This window comes from Sphaerodactylus townsendi, linkage group LG15 (genome assembly GCF_021028975.2).
Source record: "Sphaerodactylus townsendi isolate TG3544 linkage group LG15, MPM_Stown_v2.3, whole genome shotgun sequence".
NCBI classification, from domain to species: domain Eukaryota; kingdom Metazoa; phylum Chordata; class Lepidosauria; order Squamata; family Sphaerodactylidae; genus Sphaerodactylus; species Sphaerodactylus townsendi.
Window position 1 is genome coordinate 161,401 of NC_059439.1, and position 27,585 is coordinate 188,985.

At 47.3% G+C, this 27,585-nt stretch overlaps 1 protein-coding gene across 1 annotated transcript; it reads left to right on the forward strand.

The window, feature by feature from the left end:
* Window positions 1–455: 455 nt before the first annotated feature.
* Window positions 456–27,358, forward strand: WNT3 (Wnt family member 3). The gene is made up of 5 exons (XM_048518395.1): window positions 456–671; window positions 18,959–19,200; window positions 23,790–24,055; window positions 24,890–25,373; window positions 26,462–27,358. Exons 1-4 carry the CDS (start codon window positions 553–555, stop codon window positions 25,367–25,369), a joined length of 1,107 nt encoding a protein of 368 aa, XP_048374352.1. The 5' UTR covers window positions 456–552; the 3' UTR covers window positions 25,370–25,373; window positions 26,462–27,358.
* Window positions 27,359–27,585: the final 227 nt, after the last annotated feature.

Consider the following 27,585-nt stretch of genomic DNA (forward strand, 5'->3'; position numbering starts at 1 on the left):
TTCAGAATCCCAGAGACTATTTCCTTGTCTGCCCCCCCCCCCCCCGCCCCAGCCTCCACCGCCTTACCTGCAAGAGCCTCGCCTTATCGAGCCAGGCCAGGTGGGCCGAGTGTCACACAACTCTTGGAGATTTTTTTTAAAGGAGAAATCATGTCAGACTGGAAAACTCTCTTTCAAGAGTTGTCTGTTCCCTTCCCCAACAAGCGGGTGGAATAAAGTTGAGGGATGGGGGAGAGAGAGAGAGAGTTGGAATGATTGACAGTCCTGAACTATAGACACAGCCCTTACCTTAGGGCCATGTGATCCCATTGGCTGCCTTCTGACATCCCCAAAGCGCAGCACATTCTCATAGAAGCTTTGAGTCGATCACCGTCGGGGGTGGGTGGGGGGGGGAAGCTTCCTGCATTTCCAACAGCGCATAAAGTCACTTTCCACCTCAGAAGCCTTCCTGGGACTCTTCTGGGTGTGTGAGGGGGGGTGGGGGGTGGGGGTGGAAGGGACCTGTAAGCGTTTTTTTCCCTTGTTGTCCTTAAATGTTTTTCTGCAAACTTCATGGAGAGAGGTCTCCTCTCTGACACCAGGCTTGGACTAATGGATTACCACCTTCTTGGATTAATTTTAGCTTTCCTCATCGGTGACGCAAAGGTCTTAGCTGGTTACCCCATTTGGTGGTAAGACTCTGTTTCCCCTCATCTCAGACTTCTCCACTCATTTCCATCCTGTCCTTGTATGTTCACATTATTCTGTCTTCCTGCTTCGCTTGGATTCCTGTATTGGGTGCTCCTACTTAGGACTAAGTAAAGCAAAAGTTTCAAGATGACAGCAGGTCAGCTTTTTTCCCACTGGAAGGGTACTAGTGCAGGGCAGGGGTTTCTTTTTTAAAGTTTCTTCCCAGCCTCAGTGTCAAAACAACATCTTGTTACTTTTTATTGGTGGCGATTAAGGTATAAAGGCAAGTCGAAGGATGGATGCAGAGGCATTTGCCCAGGGAAGGCGTCTTTGCAGTCCATTTCTGAGAAGTCTTTGGGCGCATCTCACGAGGGAATGCAGCCGGAGCTTTTGGGACATTCCGTTCCACTTTCAGTAATGTGCTGGTCGCCCTCCCCTCTCTTTGCAAGTCCTGGGTCTGAGTGGGAGGCTGCGCTTGGCTTTGCTGCCCAAGGTCCTTCTTGAGAAATATTTGGTTATAAAGTCAGCAGCATTAACAAAAACTGAAGATGCCAAAGATTCTGATTTCACGAGGTCGTTGGTAATTGCAATAATTCTGGTTCTCTACTTGTACACACAGACAAACAACCTCGCAGCATTTTTCTCTCCCAGTGCAAGCAGCAGCTGCCTCATGCCTTTTGCTTTCTGGTTTGCATTAAAGCTAAGCAAATATAGAGAAAAACTGGTCAAAAATTCATTTGATAAATGGAAGAACATTTCCACCAAAGCTAAATTTATCTTTGGATGATGTGAAAAGTATCAGAATGTAATAATTAAATGCTTTGGTCAGTCTCTCTGGATTCATTTTTTCACATTGAGATTTAAGTGGTGGAAAATGTTCAAACAAAACTGCATTAGAAACTGTAAAAGTTAAAAATTTTCCAAGGAGTGCTTAAATATTCATTGCAGCCGCTGTTTTTATGTAATTAATGTATTAAGTCCCTTCTAAGCAAACACACAAAGAAATGAGCGAGGCTGAAGCCTGGTAACCAGCTCACATTCTGAAAAAGGAATATTTCACAATTGTAAAGCTCTGCTTAAAGCCCTCTATTAATTATCATAAATATGACAGATGCGTCTTTAGTATTCTGAATTTACAAAAATATAATAATATTAGTTTTGGGGGGTCCCCCCCCCCCGATAATCTGGAATTAATGGGGAGACTTAAATCATAACAAAAGTTATGATTTAAGTTATTTTCCTGGCCAAAATGAGTAATAAAATGGGGATACAGTCAGGATATATCTCCCATTTGAGACCACTTCGTTTAGATTAGTCAACTCTCTCTTTACCCTACTTTGATAAAATCAGCTTCTTGCAGTGTTCACATGGAGAGACTGAAAACAAGGTGCCTCTGATTGATGGCATGAAAAGTTTGTAACATGCAGAAGGAATTGTCTGGAGAGCTGTTTGTCAGAGGGCCGAATGTTGTGACCAAGTTTGGCTGTCTTGGCGTCCTGTTGGGCTTTCCCACCAAAGCAGGCCTTCTGACCTTGATTAAAATGAAGCAGTTGTGTGACAGGAGGTGGCATCTGGATATTGCATACCAATTCTTCGAGGTGGGTGGAAAAATATAAGAAAAATATTCTTCTGGGTGGGTAGAAAAATTGTCTTTACCCATCCTTAGGACATCCCAGCCAGACAAAACTCCTGGAGTACTCTGAATATCTATATATACAAAAAAGTGTTAAGTCCCAGTTTCAAAAACAGGTAGATAACCTAATCTACGTAATTCCACCGGGGCTGTACCCAAGAACAAAATTTGGAATCTGCAGAGGATTTTTTTTTTAAAAGGGCAGCAGCTGCTGCAACGTTTGGATATATCTGTCGGAATTAAGTGCCGTTCGTTAGTGCATCTGTCCTGTCGGAAGGGAGGGAATGCAATAATAGTTAGATGACGAAGGATGTTGATTTGTTGGCCATTGAAAGGCAAACGCCATGTGCTGTGAGGGAGGTAGGGACGTGTTGCTGAACCAAGCATCACTCGTCTCAAGCGGAGGGTGTGAGCCTGTGCTCCGAATCCACCTTCCTATTGTAATCTTGTTGGGCATTTTCTCAGTCCTTTCCCTGGGCTCCCTTTCTGGCTCAGTGTGTTCCTGTCAGTCGATGGCAAGTTTTTGTTCCTTCATCTTGTGAGGTTTCCTCAACACTTCACCAAGAGCTGAGTTGCTAGACCCAGAAAACAAGTTTCCTGCCGGAGCTCATATCTGCCTCCAGAACAAATAGGTTTTGCAAAAGATCAGCTGTATGAAAATTAAAACAGCCTGCAAACAGTGTCGGCTGAAGCAATATTGATCCATACCTTCAACACAGAGCAGCAGTTCAGGCCTCATTAAGGTTTGGTAGTTTACAGTGAAATCCCAAGGAGAGAGAGCCCAGGGTAAGCCCATTCTTTTCAATATGCTTAAACTGGAGTAACTCTATATAGGACTATGCATTAACAAACATTGTATGATGTAACCTGCGTTTGCAAATATATGGCAATATTTTAATGCGCAGCGCAGTTCTCTCTGTTTTCAGCTTGTGATGGAGAGCTGTAGATCAAACATATATGACAGAGGCCAGGGGTTTTTAAATCCAGATGTGAGAAGAAAGATCTTCAGTCTTTTCCCCTTAAAAACAGAACATAAAACTTTTTCCAATTATTTAAATTCTACAGTGAAATCACAGTTCTGCTTATGAAGAAGATTTGGATCCCTGGTGTGTTCAATGAATTCCAAATTAGTAAACTAATTTGAGATTTCTTGTGTTGGCCGTCCCATCTAGAATATGGATTTTTTTTTTTTAGAAGTATGATGCTGGAAATTAAGAATAGGACGGCAATATTTGTTTGTGGGAGGGAAACGTGAGGTTTCCCACATCTTGCTTGAAATTTTGTAGAAGGGAATAGATGGATGCAAAAAGAAAACATCTTAAAGTGTCTGAATATATTACCTGTTTAGATGAACATTTATGAACATTGCATGGAAATTAAAAGAAGAGGAGTTTGGATTTATACCCCACTATAAGGAGACTCCTTCCCTTCCTTTCCTCACAACAGACACCTTGTGAGGTTGGTGGAGCTGAGAGAGTTCTGAGAGAACTGTGACTGGCCCAAGGTCACCCGGCAGGCTTCACATGGAGGAGTGCAGAATCGAACTGGTTCACCAGGCCTGCCTCTCTTGTGGAGGAGAGGGAAACCAGCCATTCTCCAGATTCAGATGGTGAAAGAGGGGCCTTGGACCCAGCCAGCTTTTTTGCTCAGTCTGACAGGCTCATTCCGCACATGCAGAATAATGCACTTTCAAACTGCTTTCAGTGCTCTTTGAAGCTGTGTGGAATAGCAACATCCGCTTGCAAACAGTTGTGAAAGTGGTTTGAAAACGCATTATTTTGCGTGTGCGGAAGGGGCCTGAGTTTCCTTATTCACTTTCAGCCCCCATCCTACATAGTTTTTCCACATGCAGTTTCTGTGATCCCCACGGGAACCCTTTTTGGTGATGGAAGAGAACCCCCAACCCTCACTGTTTGCAACAGCAGCAGCAGCAGCAACCCCATTCAGTTCCAACCCAGCAGCTTTCTGACTTTTGTGTCAACTGCTTCCATTTGTAAGACAGCTGAAATCCTTTGTATTTAGTGGTGAACTTGGGCCTGCGTTTGCATTATGTGTGAAACGGCTTTCAACTGTGGTTGCAATTAAAAGTAGATTTATACCCTGCTTTTCTCTACTGTGGGGAGTCTCAAAAAGGCTTACAAACTCCTCCTCTTCCCCTCCCCTTGTGAGGCAGTTGAGACTGAGACAGTTCTGAGAGAATTGGGACTGGCCCATAGGAACTCAGCAGGTTTCATGTGGAGAAGCGGAGTAAACAAACCGGATTCATCAAATTAGAGTCCGCTGCTCATGTGGAGGAGGAGGGAATCAAACCTTTTTCTCCAGATAAGAGTCCACCACTCTTGACCACTACACTACACTACACTACACCGGGGGGGGGGGGCATACACCACGGCCACCGACCCAAACCCTCTGTGCACATGTCAAGGTTTACTGAGTGTTAGAAAGGCCTCTGCCTCGCCAGCCATGCCCCCAACCCAGAACAGAAGGAGGGCCATGGGTGATTTTTGCAAGCTTATTATCATTGGGAAGAGGAAGACTCTTGTTTCCTGTGTCCCTAGAAAGCCCTTGCTCTTGGTGACAGCATCAAGGACTGAGGGAATGGCTTCCATGCTCTGCACTTTGCCTCCTTTTTATGGAGGTTTGCCAAAACCAGCACCTGGCTTCCTTCCAGGAGTGACGTTCAGTACTTTGAATTCCAGCAAGGGATCCGGGATGAGGATTTTAGGAGACCAGTTTTATTTCCATCATTCAGAATTTTGACTCCTTGTTTCAGGAATTTTTACTTGGTCAAATATTGTCTGAGGCCTGCTACAATGGCCAGTGGTGGAGTCTAGCCAAAGAGACAGGCCACCCGCATGCCTCTGTTCAGCCAAACTTGGCACCAAGGTCAACTTTTCAGGTGGGACAGAGCAGTTTGGGAGGCTGAGTCACCCATCAGGGAATGGAAGCTGAGGAACAGGCTGGGCCCACACTTAGGAAAGTGTCCCATCATGGGCATTCTTCACTTTATCTTTCTAGAATTCAATACAGTTTTGAGAGCAGTTAACAGCCTGTTAAAATCACAATAACATTAAAACATTGCCATAAAATACTAAAAACAAGTTTTTAAAAAGCTATAGACACATTGGCAAGAGACTCAGAGATATTTATCCCTGTAGCCCTGGAGCACAGAAAATGCCACGTTATCCATGGATATCGAATCCACCCAGGATGGTTCCATGAGCAGCAGATGTTGAGCTGGAAGATCTTTAGATATAGAGCTTGAAAAAGTACAAAGAACACCTTGCCTCAAAACTGTAGGCAGCTGGAGTAAGTTGGGGAAAACAGATGTGATGCACTGCCTCCTGGTTGGGGGAGGGGCGCGTGCAATCCAAGGTGATGTTTAAGTTATAAGTATCTTTAAGGAGCCTAGGTGCCCGTATAAACCCTTTCCCTTAACATCTGCTGTTCACAAGCCCACTGTTTTGAACAAGTTGAAATGTCCAGATTATCTTCCTGGGCAGCCCCGTGTAGATCACACTGCAGTAGTCTGATCTGGGAACTGCCAAAGCATGAGGACAGTAAAACCTTCAGTTCCAGTAACCCGCAAGGCAGAGACACCAGCCTAAACTGGTAACAGCTGTGAGCTTGAGTACCCAGAAGCAAAGCTGGCACCTGTGATCTGCAACCATTTCAAGATACCTGTTTAGAAGAACAATCACTTCACCTGGTTCAGAGGAAAAGAGAGCACAGCTGGGGGTCGTCAGTGCTGAATGGCACAGACTCTGGATAATCTTGACTGAGGAGGAAGGTATATTAAATAGCACGGGAATCATCAAGATGGAACCCTCTGGAAGTTCATAAAATAAATCCCCCTCAAGAAAACAGCAGTCTTCTGTGGATATCTTCTGGGACCCAACATTCCAAGAAGCAGAAGAACCATTGGAGTGACCTCTAGAGCTCACCTTGCAAGCTGCCCCAGAGAGATACCCTAATCAACAGTATCAAACGCTATCGAGAGCATTGAGACAATTAGCAGAGTTCAATTATTTTTGTCCCTACCAGGAAAACCAGAGCAACTAAAAGCCCAATTTAAATAAGATAATAAGTTTTATCTGCAAAAAAACCCTGGAATCGGCCTGCTGCCGTCCTCGCAATCACTCTGACTGGCCTAATTGGAATGGGACGAGAATTGCTTCTGTCCCTCAGGTGTGATTGTGGTTTGTTTCTTCTTCTATTCCAGAGCAGTAAAAAAATAGGTTCTGGAGCTAAATGCCAACAAACTCTGGTTCCAGTTAAGGGCCTGGCAATAGAGTGGTAGCATTTATATCCCACAAAAATAATCTCGTCTAACTTTTATTTGACAAGATTGCTTAAATAAAACATCTCCAGTTTTTCCATGAAAATCTTCAAAGTGGAGACATTATTAAGAGGCGGGGGCACAGGCCCGCTGTATATTTTGGAGGCATCTATGATTTCTGCCTTTCCTTTAATTCAGATTAATTATTTCCTGACCTCTCTACATATCCTTTTAGTTTTTGAAACTATTGGAAATATTGGAATATTAGAAACAATTTGAAACATTAATGCTGGCCATTGCCTGTAATTCTAAAGACCAAGGCATGTCTTGAACAATCAAGTGCCTTCACTAAATGACCAAATTTCACCCTCATTTCCACTCATGTACTTGCAAAAGACATCAATCAGACTGTCCGTTTTCAAAAGCCAGCTGCTGCCACAAACATTCCTGTTGGATTCCTGAAATCTTCCCAAATACTTACCTGTGTCAATATTCCGTAAATCCCATGTGTGTTTGTGCGTGCTTATTCACAGGGTGCAATCGCAGGTGAAGCATGGAAATCACACTGACTGGTGTAAATGCCAAACAGAACAATAATCTCACAAGGCGTTGAAAGAGAAGTCCTGTCATGTAGCCAATGACTGAATTATGTTCTCTAAATGTGGGACATGACATTTCTACCTGGCACCAAATTTCACAAAAGAGATGTGGTTTTGCCAGTGAGAGAGACATTCTCCTTATGAAGCTTGATTTTATGATGGAGCTCTTTGATCTAACGTCCTTAATGTTTGTTTTTGCAAGATGTAGAATTTCTGTTTCCTTTCTGGATATTGAATTTAGGGGTGTCTAAATATTATTGTAGATTTCACAGCTCCCAGATCTTTAGCTGTTGGCCTTTCATTACAATTCGAGCCTCACCCAGAGGCCTAGGAAGTTGCGTATCCCAGCAGGGCTACCTTCTGAATCTGGCAGATGTTATTGTTGGTGGTTGTGGTGGTGATGGTGGTTTTTATTGGTTGATTTCACAGCAGCCAGATCTTTAGCTAGTTGTTGGCCTACATTACAATTCAAGCCCCACCCAGAGGTCTAGGAAGTTGCATATCCCAGCAGAGTTGCCTTCGGAATCTGGCAGATGTTGGTGGTGGTGGTTGTTGTTGTTGTTGATGATGATATTGATTTCATAGCTGCCAGATCTTTAGCTGATTGTTGGCCCTCATTACAATTTGAGCCTCACCCAGAGGACTAGGAAGTTGTAATGTATCGGCGTAGTATTCGTGCACATCCCAGCAGGGCTGCCTTCGGAATCTGGCAGATGTTGTTGTTGGTGGTGGTTGTGGTTTTTGGTTGATTTCACAGCTGCCAGATCTTTAGCTGGTTGTTGGCCTTCATTACAATTCGAGCCCCACCCAGAGGCCTAGGAAGTTGTAATGTATCGGTGTAGTATTCGTGCGGACCCCAGCAAGTGCTGCCCTAGTGTTTTTGGGATGGCGCCCAGGGATGATGGTGATGATCATCATCATGATCATCAGCATCAGCATCCAATTATTATTAATAATAAATTAGGTCTTGAATATTAATAAATCAGTGCTTTTTAAACATTAGAACAGCATCACAATACTTTTTATGAGGACCAAGCCTGTCTTACAAAGTAAAAGAGAAGAAAATAAAACAGATTAGAAGCGACATAATTGAGAACTCCTCATGACAGCAGGTGGTAGGTCGGTAGCACATCCTTCTCTGTGTTGTATCATCTGGCTGGATAAAAAGTCCTGGGGAAAGCTTACTCACTGCTTACGTGTCACTGGATTAGTCCTGCTAAAAGTATCACATGCAAGGAGGGTTTCTTTGCTTTTACGTTTGGAGCAACTTGTCTGTTTGGAATGGTCGACTTCCAGATGTCTTAGAATAGTCCTCCAATTGTCAAAGGATGAAAGATCTTTACCAGACTGAAGACACGGTTGAAGCATGTTGTGTGTTTTCCATGCTGGTGTGATCGTAGTGGCCCGATAGGGCAGGGAAGGAATCCCCGTTCCATCTGAGGCTGGGATGACTCTGCTCCAGTCGGTATATTTTTGCTTGGAACCCCCGGGGAGGTGCGAGTTTTGCTTAGGAAGGGGGTTTTCCTCCCCTCTCGGGTGAAGTGGGCTGCTGACCCGTGGGAGGGGACGGCATTTGCTGTCCTTCTCAACCTGCAGGGTCCTTTATTATTGAGACTTTGGCGGCAACCTCGTCCCTGGTCCCCTGTTAGTATTTTGGATGCAGGTTCACTGGCCCACAACTCAACATCAGAACAATAACAGAGGATATGGGATGTTTCCACACATTTGATGGATGTGATTTCATAGTTAAGGTTACAATAAAGAGTTGTGGTTTTTTCCCCCCTCCTGATCCAGAAACCACAAATTTGTTCAGATCAGTCTAACAAACGTTGCATCTTGGCACGTTGAACGAGGAAGTAGATGGTGAAGTCTTTTTCAATTTATTATGCCTGTACTATTGAAACCAGCCTATTATGTGGCTTTGAAATTTTATTGTATGCAAATGTGCCACTTACGCTGCCTGTGTGTTAATCTTGGCTAATCCGTGATCACAGCAAATGTGGGGGGAGGGAGGGAGGGAGACGGCACATGGTCTAGTAGTGACTAGTCCCATGGTGGCGAACCTTTGGCCCTCCAGATGTTCATGGACTACAATTCCCAGCAGCCCTGGAGGGCCAAAGGAGGGCCAAAGGTTCGCCACCACGGGACTAGGATCTGGGAAACCACAGGTTTGAATTTCCAGCCAAGGACTCAGGTGGTTTACAGCAAAATTAAAATACAACATCAATGGCATAAAATGATAAAATAGTTTAACATTAAAACCCCAACATTTTGGTGCCTAACAATTCACTCCACATCCAGTCCTGGCAATTCCTTTCTGATTTATTAGGAGGGGGAGGGGAGAGGGGGAGACGCAGGTTAAAGTGTGCAAAGTCAGATTAAGGTAAAGGTAAAAAGGTAAAAGGAGACTGACTTATCAGATGACTTGATGGACTCATCGGTGGCCTCAGTCAAAGGCCTATGGAACAACCCTGTCTTACAGGCCCTTTCGAACTGATTAAGGCGACAAAGTGTTCCACCCAAAAAGCCCTCGCTCTGGTTCACTTTCATTTTTCATTCCATTTTATTAATTTTATATACCGCCAGAGGTGGGATCCAGCAGGTTCTCACAGGTTCCCGAGAGTAGGTTACTAATTATTTGTGTGTACCGAGAGGGGGTTACTAATGGGTGATTTTGCCACCTGATTTTTGCCTTAGTTACGCCCCTCCTCTCAGCAGTAGCGCGCAGAACTTGAAGCAGTCTAGCAGGAGGTGCACGGGCGTGCGTGGCAGCCTGCGTCTGCGTGCATTCGTTTCCTGCCCAAGGACCGGCGCAGCGGCTGCATCCTTGCCACAGCCCCAGGAATGCCCCGCCCCAGAATGCCCGCCCCCGCCCCCATCGTGCCCCGCCCAGCCCCATTGGTGCTACGCCACAGTTTGAATCCCACCACCATGGGAACCTGTTACTAAAATTTTTGGATCCCACCACTGTAACCGCCCTCCCCTGTTGAGGCCAACCGAATGTCCTTGGAGCCAGGGACCACCAGAAGATTCCAGTTAGAGGACTGGAGAGTCCTCTGTAACAGCCCCCACTCCCTGAGGGAAGACAGAGCCCCCCCCCCCAAAGGAAGTGAAGCCTGTTCCTGGGGGTGGATGTTTGGGTAGCTGACTTGGTTGGCCTTAAGCACTCCCCTCAACTCATGCACGCACACACAGAGGCTTTTTTACCAGAAATTCTGCCAATTTATAGTTATAAATGCTGCCCCCATAAACTGAAGCGAAATAACTGGAACTTAAAGAGAGGCTTTTGAAAGCTTAGACACAAACAGGATTTTTATTTAACAGACTTCTCTTCTCAGGAGGACAGTTCAGAGAGGCTCATAAGCATGACTTTCGGCAGATATTTCTTAGATGTTACAGAAGAGTTTCAGTAAGAATGGCTTTTCAGTAAACTTTCCCCACACGGTCCAGAACCCACTCATCAAACACCCACGCTTGTCTCCAAAGGGAATTTTTACTGGCTTAGGAGGGTCTCCGTGTCACAGGTTTCCCTTTCGTCTCCCACCAACTTAGGCCTTTAGCCTCTGCTATTCATTGATCCTTCCTCTCAGTCTCTCGGAGATCACTTAGAGCACAGGTGTCAAACTCACAGCCCTCCAGAGGTCATGGACTACAGTTCCCATCATCCCCTGCCAGCATGATGCTGGCAGGGGGGGGTGGGAACTGTAGTCCATAACATCTGGAGGGCTGCGAGTTTGACACCTATGACTTAGAGGAAGACAAGCTCTCTAGCAGGTTCTCTTTGAGTCACACCGACTCAGTCTGTTTTCCAGACATCTCTCTACTCCGACAGGCTTCTTCCTGCTTTTTATAGCAGACCCTCTCTGTGGCTGCCAGCTATGCCATTACAGCCCAGCCAATCAGGCTGCACTCTGGCTGTTACTGTGGGGCTGTTGCTCTGGCTAACCACACACCTGCAAATTAACCCCATAAGAGCCTGATCCGTCACATCCTCCATGGGCAGTAAGGGTGGGCTGGTGTAGAGCAGGCTGGTGTCAGTTAGTAACTCTTTTTGATACTCAGATTCAGCATCTCTTTTTGTTTACTTCATTTATACAACCAGTAGGGGCCCTCTAGCAGCTTACTCCGGCTGCTCTCCATTTTATCTTCACAGCAACCCTTTGAGGGAGGCTTTGTTTTTTTTCAAGACGCAGCTGGCTTGCATTGACCCCGTAGAGTTTTCAAGACAAGAAACGTTGGGAGATAGTTTGCCATTGCCTGCCTCCTCACCCACCCCTGGAATTTGTTGGAGGTCTCCCATCCAATTCCTAGCCAGGGTCAAGGCTTGAAGGTGTGTGACTGACCCGAGGTCACCCAGCAAGTTGCTGTGGCGGAGTGGGGATTCAAACCTGGGTTTCCCAGGTCTTAGTCCAACACCTTCACCGCTACACTGTGTTGGCTCTCTGGGGGAGATCGGCCTGAAGGCATGGGACTGGCCCAGAGCCACCCAGCAAGATCCCACGGCAGAGCGGACGTTCAAACCCGGGCTTCCCAGATTCCAGTTGTACCTTCTAAGCACCACACAGCACTGTCTGCCTCCCAGTTAGTCTCATCAAGTGTGATTAAAAATTGTTTAGGAACCCTAAGAAAATTATTGACGTGTCACTTAAGCCAAATGCATGTAAAGAAGATGAAAGCGGAGTTCCTCGGAGTAACTCAGCTCCTCTGCAAGACAACAAAGCAAAGCCGATAATCCTGGCAACTGCTCAGTAACCTGATTTATGAGACAAACCAGATGAATCCAAACTGACAGGACAGGCAAATGTAGACCTGCCACAAGGTTTCAGTGCCTTCACAGGATGCTTCTGATAAACCTCATAATTACTCCAGGAGCTGAATTTATGAGTCAGAGCGAAAGCGCATGTCCCCTGCAAGATAACTTTGGATAAGGGGCTGCTGGCAGATCAAAGGTAGACTTGCAAGAGCTCCATCAGGAGTAGGAGAGTGGTCCCTTTCACCAAATCTAACATCTTGCAAGAACTCACTTCAAGGTTAAAGGAAGCAAGGAAGGTAACCCTCTGCAATACTAAAAGCTAGTAATGAACTATACATTCTGGGGTGCTGTGTGGTTTCCGGGCTGTATGCCCGTGTTCTAGCAGCATTCTCTCCTGACGTTTCGCCTGCATCTGTGGCTGGCAGCATCTTCAGAGGATGCAGGCGAAACTTCAGGAGAGAATGCTGCTAGAACACGGGCATACAGCCCGGAAACCACACAGCGCCCCAGTGACTCCGGTTGTGAAAGCCTTCGACAATACAACTATACATTCGACAGTTGTGCAAGTATGCGTGTCCTTGGTTCAGTTTTGTTAAGGGCATACTCAGTTTTGAGGCAAGAAAGTTATTAAAGGCCATTTTTGAAATTGCTGGAAAACAGCAGAATCAGGGGAAGATTTGAAGGTCTGCTTTGGGACTGTTTTTTGAATAGGGTGGCCAATGGTTAAACCTGTATTGTCAAAGGCTTTCACGGCCGGATTCAACTGGTTGTGGTGGGTTTTCCAGGCTGCGTGGCTGTGGTCTGGTGGATCTTGTTCCTTTGCCTGCATCTGTGGCTGGCATCTTCAGAGATGTATCACAGAGGGATACACCTCTGAAGATACCAGCCACAGATGCAGGCAAAAAGTTAGGAACAAGATCCACCAGACCACGGTCACACAGCCCCCCGGAAAACCCACCACAAACAATGTTTAAACCTGTTCCTTTGATTTATTTGTTTATTTCAGTTTCTAACCCACCCTTTCCCAATGAAGCCAGGCTCAAAGCAGTGTACAACATAATTAAAATTACATATTTAAAGTTAAATTTTTAAGATAACTTAATGCTAAGACTTTATCAACTAAAAGTGCCAACATATCACTTAGGGGAAAGGCGAGGGAAGAGAGGGAAGGGGAGACCAGTTAGATGAAAACCGTGGACATGAGGAAACCTGTGAAATTTTAACAAATTCTGCAGACCCCAGGTCTCGCTAGACAGATGTATGTTGTGGTGTACGTTTTATAATAGAGACTGATGCTGGGCGCTCTGAGCGGTCACAACAGAAAAAGTGGTATAAAATCAAAGGAAGAAATAATATAGACACCTGAAATAGGTGTCTCAACTCATGAACTTTCCCCCCAAATGTAATCTTGAGTAACCCTCAAAGTGGGCTTTTAGATCTTGCCTCCATTTGCCTGAGCTCCCTTGGAGCTCCCCACAGAGGTGTGACGTGGTCCCCTGATCTTCCACACAGGGAGAAGTGGGTAGAGTAGACCAGTGGACTTCAGCCCCCAGGTCCAGACCCTCAGGGAGCCTGCCCAGAGCATCCATATTTGTTGTGTTGCATCTTGGAAAGATCTGCCTGCGTTAAGAGCAAGGACTTCTAGCCTCCTGTCTATCTTTGCAAGCATACCAATAGGTCCAGCAGGAGGGTGAGCTGAGCTCACTGGGTGCGGGAGATTATTTTGCTCATCTCAGACAGATTCAGCAGTTGGGTCCTTCCTTCCAAAAGCTCTCCTTTACCTTCTTTCACATCTTCCAGTCTGCTTGGCTCTCTTATACCCATTTTCTCCACTCAGTCATACAATACCTTTTACTGCTGTGCTATAGAGAGTGTCTTAACCTCCTGCATCTGTGTATGGTTCTCCAGTTGCACAGTGGCAGATAGGAAGGTGCTCCAAAGGGTGATCACTACTGCACAGAGGATTATCGGCTGCCCTCTCCCCTCCTGGGAAGAACTCTATAATTCCCAAAGCCTAAAGAAAGCCCAAAATATTCTGAGGGACCCGTCTCATCCAGCACACTCTCTTTTTGAACTGTGACCATCCGGCAGACGATACAGGTCTATCAAAACTAGGACAAAGAGGCTTAGAGACAGCTTCCACTCTAGAGCTGTGGCTATGCTGAACTCCGCGGCTTCGTGTTGATGTGTTTGGGGCTGTGTAGGGATGGGTGGAGGAAGGGGAAAGTGAGGATGGGGGATGAGTCTGAAATTGTGTGCATCGAGGAATGCTGCTGTAAATTTCGTTGTGTGTGCACAATGACAATAACAAATGCTTATGCTTATAATACCCTGCACATGCTTGCACTGAAGAACTTCCACCCTACAATGTGGCCTCGGCTTTGGTGCCTCTTCCTCCAGTCATGTGATTCTGCCGTCACATGACTTCTTGTCATGTGCTCCCAGCTCAGTGGGTTCTGTACTATCTTTTGGGCTCTAAGGAGAATCCTAGGCATGGAAAAGTAGAAGAACCATGATCGTCCTAGCCTAGGGTGTCCTTGAAGGCTTCTTCCACCACCGTCTAATGCTATCGAATCTTCTCCATAGCCTGGCTCTTGCATCTGTGTCTTCCCCCCTCTCCGTCTTCACCTTCAGAGCTGGGAGCTCTAAACAATCCGTACCACGTCCAAGGTGCTCCCTGATTTACAAGTCCCCTTGGCTTTGGCAGGAGGCTCAAATTGCGACTAGTGCCCCATGGGCATGGTCCTTTTAGAGCTTTTATGGAGCATGGATATTGCCATTTGGGCAATAAACTCCCACGATCTGAGCTGGCATTCCTGTTCTGGGCTTTTGAAACTTAGCAGATGTTTGCTGCTGAAATGGCCATGAGCCCGTTGTCTTCGCAGGGTGGGTTTGGTGCAAGGCTGGAGATGGGAACGTTCTCCAGGGCAGGAGCGTTGTGTTAGCTAATCCTTTTAGGATGGGTGTGAGGCAAGTATTCTGTCAGGCAGATGTGGGCAAGGGTAAGTCCCAGCAAGATTTCGCTGTCCTTGTGGGTCTACCAGCCAGCACAAAGGACACGCTTCCCGCTGTGGCCCAGCACTGCTGCGTTAGGTACCCCAAGGGTTGGCGAGATGGGTCTTAGAGCAGATCCCTCCCACCATGGGTTGGTGTGGTAACAGTTGGGCCGTTTAATGTATTGTGATTTCTTTTTGCACTGCTGTCACTTTGAGATGTTTGCTGAGATTTTATAGGCAGGGGTGGCTCAACGTGGAGTTGCCTCTGATGAACTCTGCCCCTTTGTACAAGAGTTTGGGAAGCCCTACAGGGCCTGTGTGGCTGGCCACGCCATCTTTATAGAAGAGGCCAAATTGGAAGAGAAGGATTGACATCACAACGAGGGGTGCTAAGGCAGGGGTGGTGGCAGAGGCCACTGGGCCACTCTCTCTCCATGTCAGGTCTACAACTCCCAGCAAGCACCAGCTCCTGCCTTTCCACAACAGAGGGGGGAAACGAGCTGGGAAGCCACATCCCACCAGAGCTTCCTAGCCAACGGGAGACCAGAGACCGGGAGGGGGAGAGGGAGTTGATTGGTTGCTATCGGGTTTAGGAATAAATAAATACTGGAACCGAGGACAAGGATCCTCAGTTCCAGCACCCTGTAGTTAGGGCAACATGAACCAATAAAGTTCCCTTTTTTAAAGTTAGCTTTGTCTGAGTTCAGCCTTATACACCATGCCTCACTGCAGTGCCTGTTTTGTGTATGAATTCGCATAGATGTCCTACCCTGAGGTTTTTTCAGAGGAAAGGTGAGATCGTCTTTTAAGCAAACAATAGGATAGACATTCTGTGGATGGTTGATTGTAGGAGGAAGTGTTCAGCCAGTTCTAGTTGGTGTTGCTCTTCCACCCAAGAAAGAGCTTCATTGTTTTCATGCAGCTGTTCCTTCAAATCCACTGGTGGTTCCCGTGGCCTGAAGACCTTGGCTAGCCCACCTAAGGTCATGCCCAAGTTAGATTACTGGAGAAGGTTGTGAGTGTCTCTCTCCTCTGAAGACTTCTCGGGAATGTGTTGTTGGAGACTTTCACGGCAGGAATCAACTGTTTGTTGTGATTTTTCCAGGCTGTGTGGCTGGTAGTTTTAGCTCCTAATATTTTGCCCACATTTTCTCTCCATGATGGCACAGAGGCATTTTTTACTGTGACATCTGAAGATGCCAGCAACAGAGGCGGGCGAAATGTTAGGCACTGAAATGACCAGACCACGACCACACAGCCTGGAAAACCTCCAGCAGCCAACTGCTCAGGAACTTTAATTAGTTCAAAACTAGCTTTCTGTTCAAATTATGTAGGTCAAGATTTTGAGACGTATGAAATCAGCTGCACATCATGAAATCCCTTGTGGCCATTTGCTTGTCTTATGCTGATGACAGAATTTCCCTATCCTGAAAAAAGGAGCTGATTTCCCTACTGCTGGTGGAAGCAAAATGTCTGATGACCTAATACTGGGGGGAGGAGGGGTCGAATCCAACTGGCCTGCCATTGGGCAGCATTAGGAGATGGTATAAAATCTCCTAAACTTAAATAAGGAACCATCACAACACGGGCACAATGGAGCCGTCAACACCTTTCTAGACACCCAGTAAGAGTTTTTAGAAAATGGACAGAGGCAGCAATATATTGGACAGAGGCAGCAATATACTAAAATGTTTTTAAAACAATATATTCGTCATCCCGTTAAACAGAGCCTGAAATATTGAAGACTTACTGTGCGATGTACGTGTGGCCTCCCTCGCTGACATTTTGTGGTTGGCTCCGCCTCCTTTGAAAGCCATTTTGTGGTTGCGCCCGTCAGCCTCGTTCAGAGTTCCAAAGGCCCCCACAGGCTCAAAAAGACGGGCGACCCTGAGTTAAATAAATACTCCACTGATTTTCTAAGTAAATGACTGCCCTTTTAAAAATACATGGAGATGCCCCCCCCCACACAAATATTGTCTATCTGTCGTATTTATAAAGTTTATCTAACGGAATAGAACATACAATATGCTTTCTGTTGAAAGCACTGTGGCGGAAGGGGCTTGCTTTGCCTGGCAGGCCCCATTCCACTCCCAAGGCTCTCCCAGGGGTTGCCAACTGTTCCTGGAGAGAGAGAGAGCTTTCTCTCTGGGTAAAGCGCTGCCACCGGGCTTATGGAAGGCAGGTTCAGCACCTGCTCATGGATAGCTCCTCACGCACAACAACTGACCAGCCAGCAGGCAGATGCACCCAACCCCCCCTCAAGAAACGAATCTCCTTTCCCATTAGAAGAAGAAGAGTTGGCATTTATAGCCCCCCTTTCTCTCCTGTAAGGAGACTCAAAGGGGCTGACAATCTCCTTTCCCTTACCCCCCACAACAAATACCTTGTGAGGTGAGTGGAGCTGAAAGAGCTCCAAAGAACTGTGACTCGCCCAAGGTCACCCAGCTGGCATGTGTTAGAGTGCACAAACTAATCTGGTTCACCAGGTAAGCCTCCACAGCTCAAGTGGCAGAGCAGGGAATCAAACCTGGTTCTCCAGATTAGAGTGCACTCGCTCTGAACCACTACACCATGCCGGCTACAGCTTTTAATATTGAATGTCCATTCAGCATGACCTGTGAGACACCGTACAAAACACCAGCAGGCAGCCTCTAATGTTATGAACGAAGAGCAGAAGATGTATTGTCGAAGGCTTTCACGGCCGGAATCACTGGGGTGCTGTGTGGTTTCCGGGCTGTATGGCCGTGTTCTAGCAGCACTCTCTCCTGACGTTTCGCCTGCATCTGATCCTCTAAAGATGCTGCCAGCCACAGATGCAGGCGAAACGTCAGGAGAGAGTGCTGCTAGAACACGGCCATACAGCCCGGAAACCCCACAGCACCTAAGAACAGAAGAATAGCTAGATGCAATTGTGACAAGTGGCCGCAACTTACTGCGGGCTGACGGAGCAAGATAAGCAAATGATTTAAAAACGAAGACAGGCCCTGATCGAAAGGAACTGCTAAATCTTAATCTAAATTTGGGCAGTTGGGCTGTAACAAGGATAGTCTTCAAATAATGGACTGCTTCTTCCCCTCCCCTCCAAAACCATTGCTGTGAATGTGGTGTTAGCTAAATCTCAGGAAGGAATAATACTAGGGTTTGGGGAGGGAGGTAAAGATTCTAGAGACCACCACAGGGTCAGATCAGAGACACATCCAATATTTATGCATGAAACGTGACCTCCCACTCATTCACCCCCCTGGACTTCGGCACCTCTTTCCCCCTTCAAATCCCTTAGCAAACCACTGTGAGGCCTCCCGATTTGCCCCTTAATCCCTATTTGCAAATATAACCAAATGTAAGTATAATTGAATCAAAGTCCAGGAGCCCCTGAAAAAGTTACTACAGGCATCGACTTTCATGAATCACAGCATCAGATTCAAGCGTGTTCCTCCACCGGGTCCAAATGTTTATACTTCAAGAGCTGATGAGCTGAAGTGACACAACAGCAGTCGCAAATTCCCTCTTCCCCTCCTCTTGGCCGTCTCTTTTGGAATCCGAAGCAGTGGCTTCATTTCTCTGTCACTTGCAAAATGCCCATCATTCTCCATCAGTGTTTTTGTGTGGGGAGCTATTTTGAGCTAGACGTCCTAATGGTTGTAAACTCCACGTTCTTTGTCATGTGAAGGGCTTTCCCCCTCCAGGCTTATGGCTCCTTAACTGCATCTCTCCCCCTCCCCACCCCCAGACTCTTTTCCACTTTCTTGATGGTTGTGTGTGTGTGGGGGGGGGGGGGTTAGGGGGCAGGAACCAGAAGAGCAACAGCTGGCAAATGACGCTGTGTATACAAGAGGGAAAATCAGATGCTGTTAGGAAGCTAAACTGGAGCGTAAACTTGGTGTGGGAAAGCCTGAAGAAGCCTTTGGGACAACAGCTAACTGAAGGAAGTGTGACTGTGTGCACATAACAGCCAGGCACTTGGATTGTAAAGGTGTGCCGCCACCCCCACCTTGTCATCCAGGGAATGTCTCTTCCATCTCCTTGCAGGTCTCTGGCACTCGGCCATCAGTATACTTCTCTGGGGTCGCAGCCCATCCTGTGTGGCTCCATTCCTGGCTTGGTCCCCAAGCAGCTCCGCTTCTGCCGGAACTACATCGAGATCATGCCCAGCGTGGCCGAGGGGGTGAAGCTGGGCATCCAGGAGTGCCAGCACCAGTTCCGTGGGCGGCGATGGAACTGCACCACCATCGACGACAGCTTGGCCATCTTTGGGCCTGTTCTTGATAAAGGTACTGCAATGAACTTGAAAAGTCCAGTCAAAAGTAACTCTCAAAAGCTCTTTATTGCACTGGCAGTCATTGTCCAAAACAAGCCATGCGAGTTCTTAGGACCTCAAAACTCAGATAGTGTTTAATACAGTATCAAACCTCCTTCCCGCCACATGAAAAGAAAACAAAGCATAGTTTCACAAAGGCAAGCAGAGATAGCAACAAAGCCGGAATCTCCCAGCCCAGGCATACAGCCAGAGCGGACAAGCGGGAAAAACCAAGGACGATGAACCTACCAACATCTTCCTGGCAGGTAGAGCACACGTGTCCACCCCTGGCTGGCATCTTCAGATGGGAGCTTGGAAAGAGTCTTGCTTGGGACCTGCGGCAGGCAGTGGGCTGATTCAGAGCAAGATAAGAATGTCGTGCAGGGCTGGGCAGAAATTTCATAGGGGTTAGATTCAGACGGCTGAAATAGAAATAGGATCTTAAGGTGTTACAAATATTTATTTAAAGCTAAACACTAATGTTGAATATTGAGGCACCAAAGTGTTTTTCACTCTGCTTGTAAAACACGTCTGAATCTATCAATATCTGAAGCCAGCGCTGTTTGTGACAGCCGGAGTGACTTTTGCATTTTAGAGAAGGGAGGATTTGTTTGATAATTCTGCCCAGTTCTTATTTTAAAAACCAGGAAGCACAAAGGGCTAAGGAAAGCCAAGGGGAGTATTAAAACCTTCAGCATATATAAAATATTTGTATTACACTGTACTCACAAGAATTGTATTAAAAACATTTACAAACATTTAAAATTGTGGAAATTCAATGGAAATATAAATCCAGGAGTTGCATCTCCAGTAGTACAACCCCCCCCCCCCAGTAATAGCACATAAACTGTTACAAAGGTTGATCTGATAGCACATAACTTGTAGCCAAGACTGAACTGATGCGTTCGAATCATTTATTTGACTCAGCACTGACATGCCCACACTTTGAAAGTAAATCCAGTATGGACAACTTAGAATAGATCTCCTAAATGAGTGGAGACTGACATGATAGGACCTACATTTGATTGGAGACTTATATACAAACCTTCCTGCCAGTTTATTGAAAAGCAATCAATTTTGCACTAGTGTAGTATATGATTTGTGATTCTGTTTGTATATGTATACATAAATTTTGACCTCTAAAGAAGACCTTTGGTGAGTGCCCCTCACCTGCAAAAGCTACTCAGCTGGCAGGATAACTGAGCTGTTTTTTCAATAAGTCTTCAACAGCTGGATTCACCTCCGGCTAGACTAGTTTAGCTGTGCCTTGTTTGTTTGTTTGTTTGTTTGTTTTCTAAGAGGCTGGACGGATGTAATCAACTGGAGCCCACCCCTTTAGATTGCAAGTCACATGGCTCCATTTTACTAAAATTTCCCTACTCAAAGAAAATTAGCAGGGAAAAGGGTCATCATCTCCCATCCACTCTGACATGCTAGGTTTCTCCATGCAAGGGATGTTTTACCCATGTGATCTCCAACTCTAAGCAACACCTATAGCTCGGCCACAGGGTTGTTACAGGCACAGTGAGAAGTCAGTCTGAAAAGCAGACATTATAATTTTCAAAAAATATGGCCATGAGGGATTGAAGTGGACCCAGGCTGCAAAAGGGTTGAAGGCTGGCAGCTAAGGAAACAGCAGGACATTTGGTGTTTAAAAAAGAGAGGTCTGTCACGGCTCTCTGGGCCAAGTATCTATTAAAACCGGCCCCTGGAGGGCCTCTGTGTCGAGGGGAATTCTGCTGGCTGCTAAATGCCCAACAGCTCTGCGATAACCCAGCGGCCTTTTCCAGCAGGGACAGAGCTGGCAAATTTGCATTTAAAGGGGGGGGGCTGCCTAAGAACACAGGCGGTGTTGAGGCAGCCTGGGTGGCAGAGAGGGAGAGAAAATGAGCTTAGATGGAGGAGAAAAGAGCTAAGCTCCCACCATCCCTACTGCGCGCCAGGGAAGAGATATCCTTCCAGACCCTGGACTGTTTCACAGCCCTGCGCCATTCACATGCCCTTTGCCACCTCCGGCGCAGGAGGGGAGGACGGGCGGCACCAGAGGTCTCAATGAGGGATTTCCTGGCCTGACTGGTGGGCTTGCAGGGGGATGGCGGGCAGGGAGGAGACGGCCCTGTTGCCAAGCGGTGGCCGTGGGGAATGCCAGCGTGGGTACCGCTGGGCCTGGCGGAAACAGTCCACATTGTGTGGGTAATACAGTGTGACACTCGGCAGACAATGGCAAATTGAGCGTCCCAGCAGGTAACGGGGTTCGGGCTGGAGAGCAGCACAGTGGAGCTCTGTCAAGCGCCCGTAATCCGCCCAAGCTGTGCCCCTCGGTGCTCTTGGGAACGTCAGCGCTGTCACTGGGAAATCTCTCGGAGGCCACCCCAAGCCCCCATCCCTCACGCACAAGAGAATTCGGGGGGCAGCAGTGGGGAGGGAGGGGTTGAAGCTTTTTCCAGGCTCACTATTCTCAAACCTTCCAAAGAACGGGCACCAAAAGCTTTCATGATTTACCTTCCCTGGGCCTAAGGTTTTTTTTAGGAGTTCTGGTTTTCACAAGAGTGAGTAAAATTCACTCCTGCCTTGTCGAAATGAACTTCACTTATTTTCTCTTTCCATAAACTCTGCCTGTGCGTGTGTGGAGCTTGGCAGACTCCTCACCCGAATACAAGAGAATGAGAGCCACCACACAAAGTCTACTGCAATAACAACTGATAAGAAGAGTCAAGAGAAAACAACATACATCAATAAGGATACCACCGGCACTGTGGTACGCAGTGGGACCGGAAGCGCATCGGGGCAAGAAAGCTTGTCCTGATGCGCTTCCTCTTTGCGGCACACCGAGAAGAAGATTTCTTGTCCTGACACGTTTCCTCTTGTTCCACACGTGTTTCTTGCTTTCCACAGGGAAAGTGAGGGCACTTCCGGTGCAACCTTGAGCGTTTCCCCACTCTCCACAATCCCCCCCTATGCTGCGCGCTGCTCTCAGCGCTGCTCTCAGCGCGCAGCATCCCTGGCGCGCGCCCGGGCGTCCCCACGACCCCGCGTTCTGCGCAGGGTCATCAAAAGGCGCCATTTACAAGAGCGCCAGGGATGCCGCGCGCTGAGGGGGCCGACAGCGGCAGCATTGGGGCGGCTGCGCTGTTGCCGCCCCTGTCGTGGGGAGTGCCGGGGAACCCCGCGCTACTTGAGGAGAGTAGCGCGGAGCTTAAGGTAAGTGGGGAAAGGCCCCTTTTGTGCCGGGGTGAAGCGAGGGTGGGGAATCAGCCAATGACACGATAAGACACATCCAGCAGAACAAACAATACGGTACTGAAATTGACCAACACCGTGCACAACTGGAAGGAGTGTGCAATTCAATACAGGTAAGTGTGTAGAATATCAAGATTCCCCACTGTGAATAAATTCTTCAAGTAAGTGAATTCTTCAAACAAGAATATTAGTTTTGAGAAGGTCACGGAGGGAGGGGTCACCTGTGTGCAAAAGAACTGCCTACTTCTGGACTGGCCTGTTCTTCCAGTTGTTTACTGTCAGTTTCAGCCCACTGTTGTTGTGTTTTGTTTGTTCCGCTTGATGTGTCATACATCCCAGTTTCCCACAGCCAGCTCTTGCCCTGCTCTAGCGCAAAAAGTCGCAGTAGGAGTGCTCTTGCTTTCCACCAGGGAAGTGAGAAGCACCAGTGGGGCAAGAGGGAGAAATCTTGCCCCGACATACTTCCTCTCTTGGTGTGCAGCAGGGAGTGAGCGCATTAGGAGAAGCAACCTCGCCCCGACGAGCCTCAGCTCCCAGTGTGTGGCCAGAGCTCCCTGGAGCCCCACCCAGAACTGCCCATTGTGTACTTATTGATAGACGTTGTTTCTCTTGACTTTTATTGTAAGTTATTATTGCTGTAGCCTTTGCGCAGTTGGTTTGGTTCTCTTGTTTTAGACTCCTCAGCCAGACATTTGAGAACTTGAGCCGTTCTAGGCTTGTTTCCCCAACATTTCACCTTTAGAGGTTGCTGTTCCTGCCCTGATTCTCTCTTCTGAGAGTTACTAATCTGCACGGGCCTCCTCCTAGCAAATTATTTAAATTTACATTCCATTTTGCAACACAAAAGTTGTGAGGGCAAATTATAGGAATACTTATAGGAATACAAGCACATATTTTAATTCAGGCCACAAGCTGGGCTCAAGGGTAGATTCCAATAAAATTCTTACAATTAAAATATATACAAATATATTCATAAATATAAATAACTAGGGCAAGGAAATGTTAAAACGGTGTACTCACACAGAGTTGTGATAGGTAGACTCCTCAGTGGTTGACAAATTGGGCTCACAGGAGTTCGTAAAGATTTGCCCTTCATATGACCCAGTATAAAAATTACTTCTTTAGGTGTTCTCAGTATCCGTTCATGAAGCACAGAAATCCATATGGACCCTCAGCCAATCTTAGGGATTGTGGCAAAGGAGGTTCTTTGAAATTAGGGAGCCAAATGTTCAAATCAAGCACTGAAACAACGTACGTGACAGAAAGTCAAGGGAGGAAGGCCCTGTCAGAGCCGGCAACGTAACCTTCCCCCTTCCTTCACAGCCACGCGTGAATCTGCCTTCGTCCACGCCATTGCCTCCGCTGGCGTGGCGTTTGCTGTGACCCGCTCCTGTGCCGAAGGGACGTCCACTATCTGTGGCTGCGACTCCCACCACAAGGGGCCGCCGGGCGAAGGATGGAAGTGGGGCGGCTGCAGCGAAGATGCTGACTTTGGGGTGCTTGTTTCCCGGGAGTTTGCTGATGCCCGAGAAAATCGCCCAGATGCCCGTTCGGCCATGAACAGACACAACAACGAAGCCGGCAGGACGGTGAGTGGCTTCTCTCTTCCCTTGCTCAAGAAGGGCCTGGCCTTTTCGTCCCAGAGTAGTGGCTTACACATGGGGGAGTAAAGGCCAGACTAGAATCTGGGAGACCTGGGTTCAAACCCTTCCTCATCTACCAAGCACATGGGGTGGACGTGGGTCAGCCAACCTCCTTCGGCCCAAACTACCTTCAGCCCAAACTACCTCCTCTTCAACAGGCACACCAGAGTTGGGAGAGGAACAAAAGCTTCTTTCTGTCTCTACTTTCTCCACCACAGAACAAGTCCTCTACTAGTTACTAAAACACCCAGGGCAGATCTTTCTAAGAAGCTGGAACAGTAATGTTGAGCCACTTCAGGGTTTAAGGGAGCCATCCTAAGTAGGTCTACTCTGGAGTAACCCCCATGTTATTATTGGGCCTTACTCCCAGCAAAATGCTATTATAATTGCCCTGTCAAACTCCTACACTTAAACCCCTGGTTTTATCTGGTCCAGTCTTGTTTTACTCCCACTGTGGCCAACCACTTGCCCCAGAGAGCCCACAAAGTCGGCATTTTTGCCTGAGCAGAAAGCGGAAGCAACAGGTGCAGTTAGGTAAACACAACATTTCAGGACATGGGGGGGGGAGCAGAGAAAAGAGCCCGCAAGAACAGTATGATTGTGGCAGCCATCTTATGACTGACTTTGCCTCCTGAGGCAGCCATTTTGTGGCTGAGTCCACCCCCCTGCGTCAGAATTCCAAAGGTGCCCACAGGCTCAAAAGACGTGGGGACTCCAGCCGTAGATTCTGCATAACACTGATCCAGGTCCCCTTCTGTGTTTCTGCTTTGCTCCGGATAGACCATCTTGGATCACATGCACTTGAAATGCAAGTGCCACGGGCTGTCGGGCAGTTGTGAGGTGAAGACCTGCTGGTGGGCCCAGCCAGACTTCCGGGCTATCGGTGACTATTTGAAGGACAAGTACGACAGTGCATCAGAGATGGTGGTGGAGAAACACCGGGAGTCACGTGGGTGGGTGGAGACCTTGCGGGCCAAGTACGCCCTCTTCAAGCCACCGACAGAGCGGGACTTGGTCTACTATGAGAACTCACCCAACTTCTGTGAGCCCAACCCAGAGACAGGCTCCTTCGGCACCAGGGACAGAGCGTGCAACGTGACTTCGCATGGCATCGATGGCTGCGATCTGCTCTGCTGCGGCCGCGGCCATAACACGAGGACAGAGAAGCGGAAAGAGAAATGTCACTGCATCTTCCACTGGTGCTGTTACGTCAGTTGCCAGGAATGCATCCGGATTTACGACGTCCACACTTGCAAATGAAAAGGTCGGTATGTGTGGTACAAAGGGGACAGACTGCAGCAGGGTAGAACATAGCCCCAAATTGCGCTGGTGCAGTGGCACGGATTCAGAACGGAAGGTGGGAATTCCCTTGTTCCCATCTTCCTGAACCACAAAGGCAAGGCCTTGCCGACACGCATGGAGCCAGCCCCGCTGCAGACCGCAACAGTTCTTGTCGGCTTGATAAGGCATTTGCAACCTCATTCCCATGGAACTGTCAACTAAGACGCCCAAATCCCTTTCCTGGTCTGTGACTGATAGCACGGACCCCTGTAGCATGTATGTGAAGTTTGGATTTTTTTGGCCCTATGTGCATCACTTTACTTGGAGCTCTTCACAATCCTTTGTGTTTCTCACCACCCTACATAATTTGGTATCATCTGCAAACTTGGCCACCACGCTACCCACCCCTACTTCCAGGTCATTTATGAATAAGTTAAAGAGCACTGGTCCCAAAACGGATCCATGGGGGACACCACTCCCGACATCTCTCCATTGTGAGAACTTCCCATTTACACCCATCCTTTGCTTCCTGTTCCTCAACCAGTTTTGAATCCATAGGAGGACTTCCCCTCTTATTCCTTGACTGCTGAGTTTTCTCAATAGTCTCTGGTGAGGAACTTTGTCAAAAGCCTTTTGGAAATCCAAGTAGACAATGTCCACTGGTTCCCCCTTATCCACATGCCTGTTTACACCCTCAAAGAACTCTAGTAAGTTTGTAAGACAGGACTTGTCTTCAAAAGCCAAGCTGACTCTTCCTCAGCAGGTCTTGCTTTTCTACATGTTTTATAATTTTATCTTTAATGATAGATTCTACTAATTTACCAGGAACAGATGTCAAACTGACTGGCCTGTAATTTCCTGGGTCCCCCCTAGACCCTTTCTTGGCCATCTTCCAGTCTTCAGGGATGGAGCCTGATTTCAGGGATAAGTTGCATATTAAAGGTGGGAGAAAGTTTCCCAGCATTAGCTGTGCGGAATTCCAGCAGAAAACGTTTTATAATTTGTGTTGTCTGGAATGGCCTACAGGCCATAATTGTGCTCTCTCTTTGCTTGCTTGCTTTCCCTGGAAAGAGCTCCTTGGAACGGCTGGGGAATAAAATGGAAGAGGAAGAGTGCCAGAGAGCCAGGAAGATGCGCGTGGAGCTCTCCTGCCGCCTGAAAATGGCTGAGAAGAATGGACACAACTCCACCCAAAAGCGGAGGCAGGCAAAGGTGTGTGAAAGAAATCATCCGGAAATCAGCCGCACAAAAACTGGACTCTACCAGGCCAGCTTTTTAAACGGAAGTTGCTGTATTCAGATTACAAAGTTTCTGAGGCTCTGTTTGTTTGGGGCAGGAGTTGCGCATGTCAAAAAACAATCTACATGTTAAAATGTGAGGATGACCCAGGCTCTCGCTATGGGCACCGAGGGTCATCAGAGCTGTTCGCTACCCCGTTGCCATGCAAAATGTAGCTGGCTGAGGGTCCATTTGAAGGGTGACCATAACCCATTTGGCCCCCAAGGGTTAGGGTTACGTTGTTTCACCCATGAAGTAAATATGTGAACATGCCATTTTATGTACACCTGTCAGACATGAACCCCAGTGACCTTCCTTCCACCCCCAAAACATCTCTGTAGACAGCCTCAGTTTCTAGTCTGCTGGAGATTGACGCATTGTTTTTGAGGGGATGAGGAGGATTTGGCTAACTTCACAAGGGAAGAACTCCTGTGTCCCGGCCTTTCCCAGTGTCATCTGTCAAAGGTGATCCAACGAAATTATATATAGATATATATATAGATATATTTAAATACACCCTATTTAATGTGTATATACATTTTTTGTTATTATAACCCACACATTTTTCAAAAGGACTGGGGCCAGCCAGGGTGGGGAAGAAGAAGAAGAGTTTGGATTTATATCCCCCCTTTCTCTCCTGCAGGAGACTCAAAGGGGCTGACAATCTCCTTGCCCTTCCCCCCTCACAACAAACACCCTGTGAGGTAGGTGTGGGAGTGCACAGGCATGTGTGGGAGTGCACAGGCTAATCTGAATTCCCCAGAGAAGCCTCCACAGCTCAGGTGGCAGAGCTGGGAATCAAACCTGGTTCCTCCTGATTAGATACACGAGCTCTTAACCTCCTACGCCACTGCTGCTGAAGAAGTCTGGAACACTGGCCATTTTAAACCAGCTATTTCAGAAGTTAAATCCATTTC

Coding starts and splice junctions, on each gene's coding strand:
- WNT3 (XM_048518395.1), top strand. CDS start 553: ATGGAGAGAGGTCTCCTCTCTGACACCAGGCTTGGACTAATGGATTAC. Junction 672..18,958: donor GCTGGTTACCCCATTTGGTG/GTAAGACTCTGT, acceptor ATCTCCTTGCAG/GTCTCTGGCACTCGGCCATC. Junction 19,201..23,789: donor TGGGCCTGTTCTTGATAAAG/GTACTGCAATGA, acceptor CTTCCTTCACAG/CCACGCGTGAATCTGCCTTC.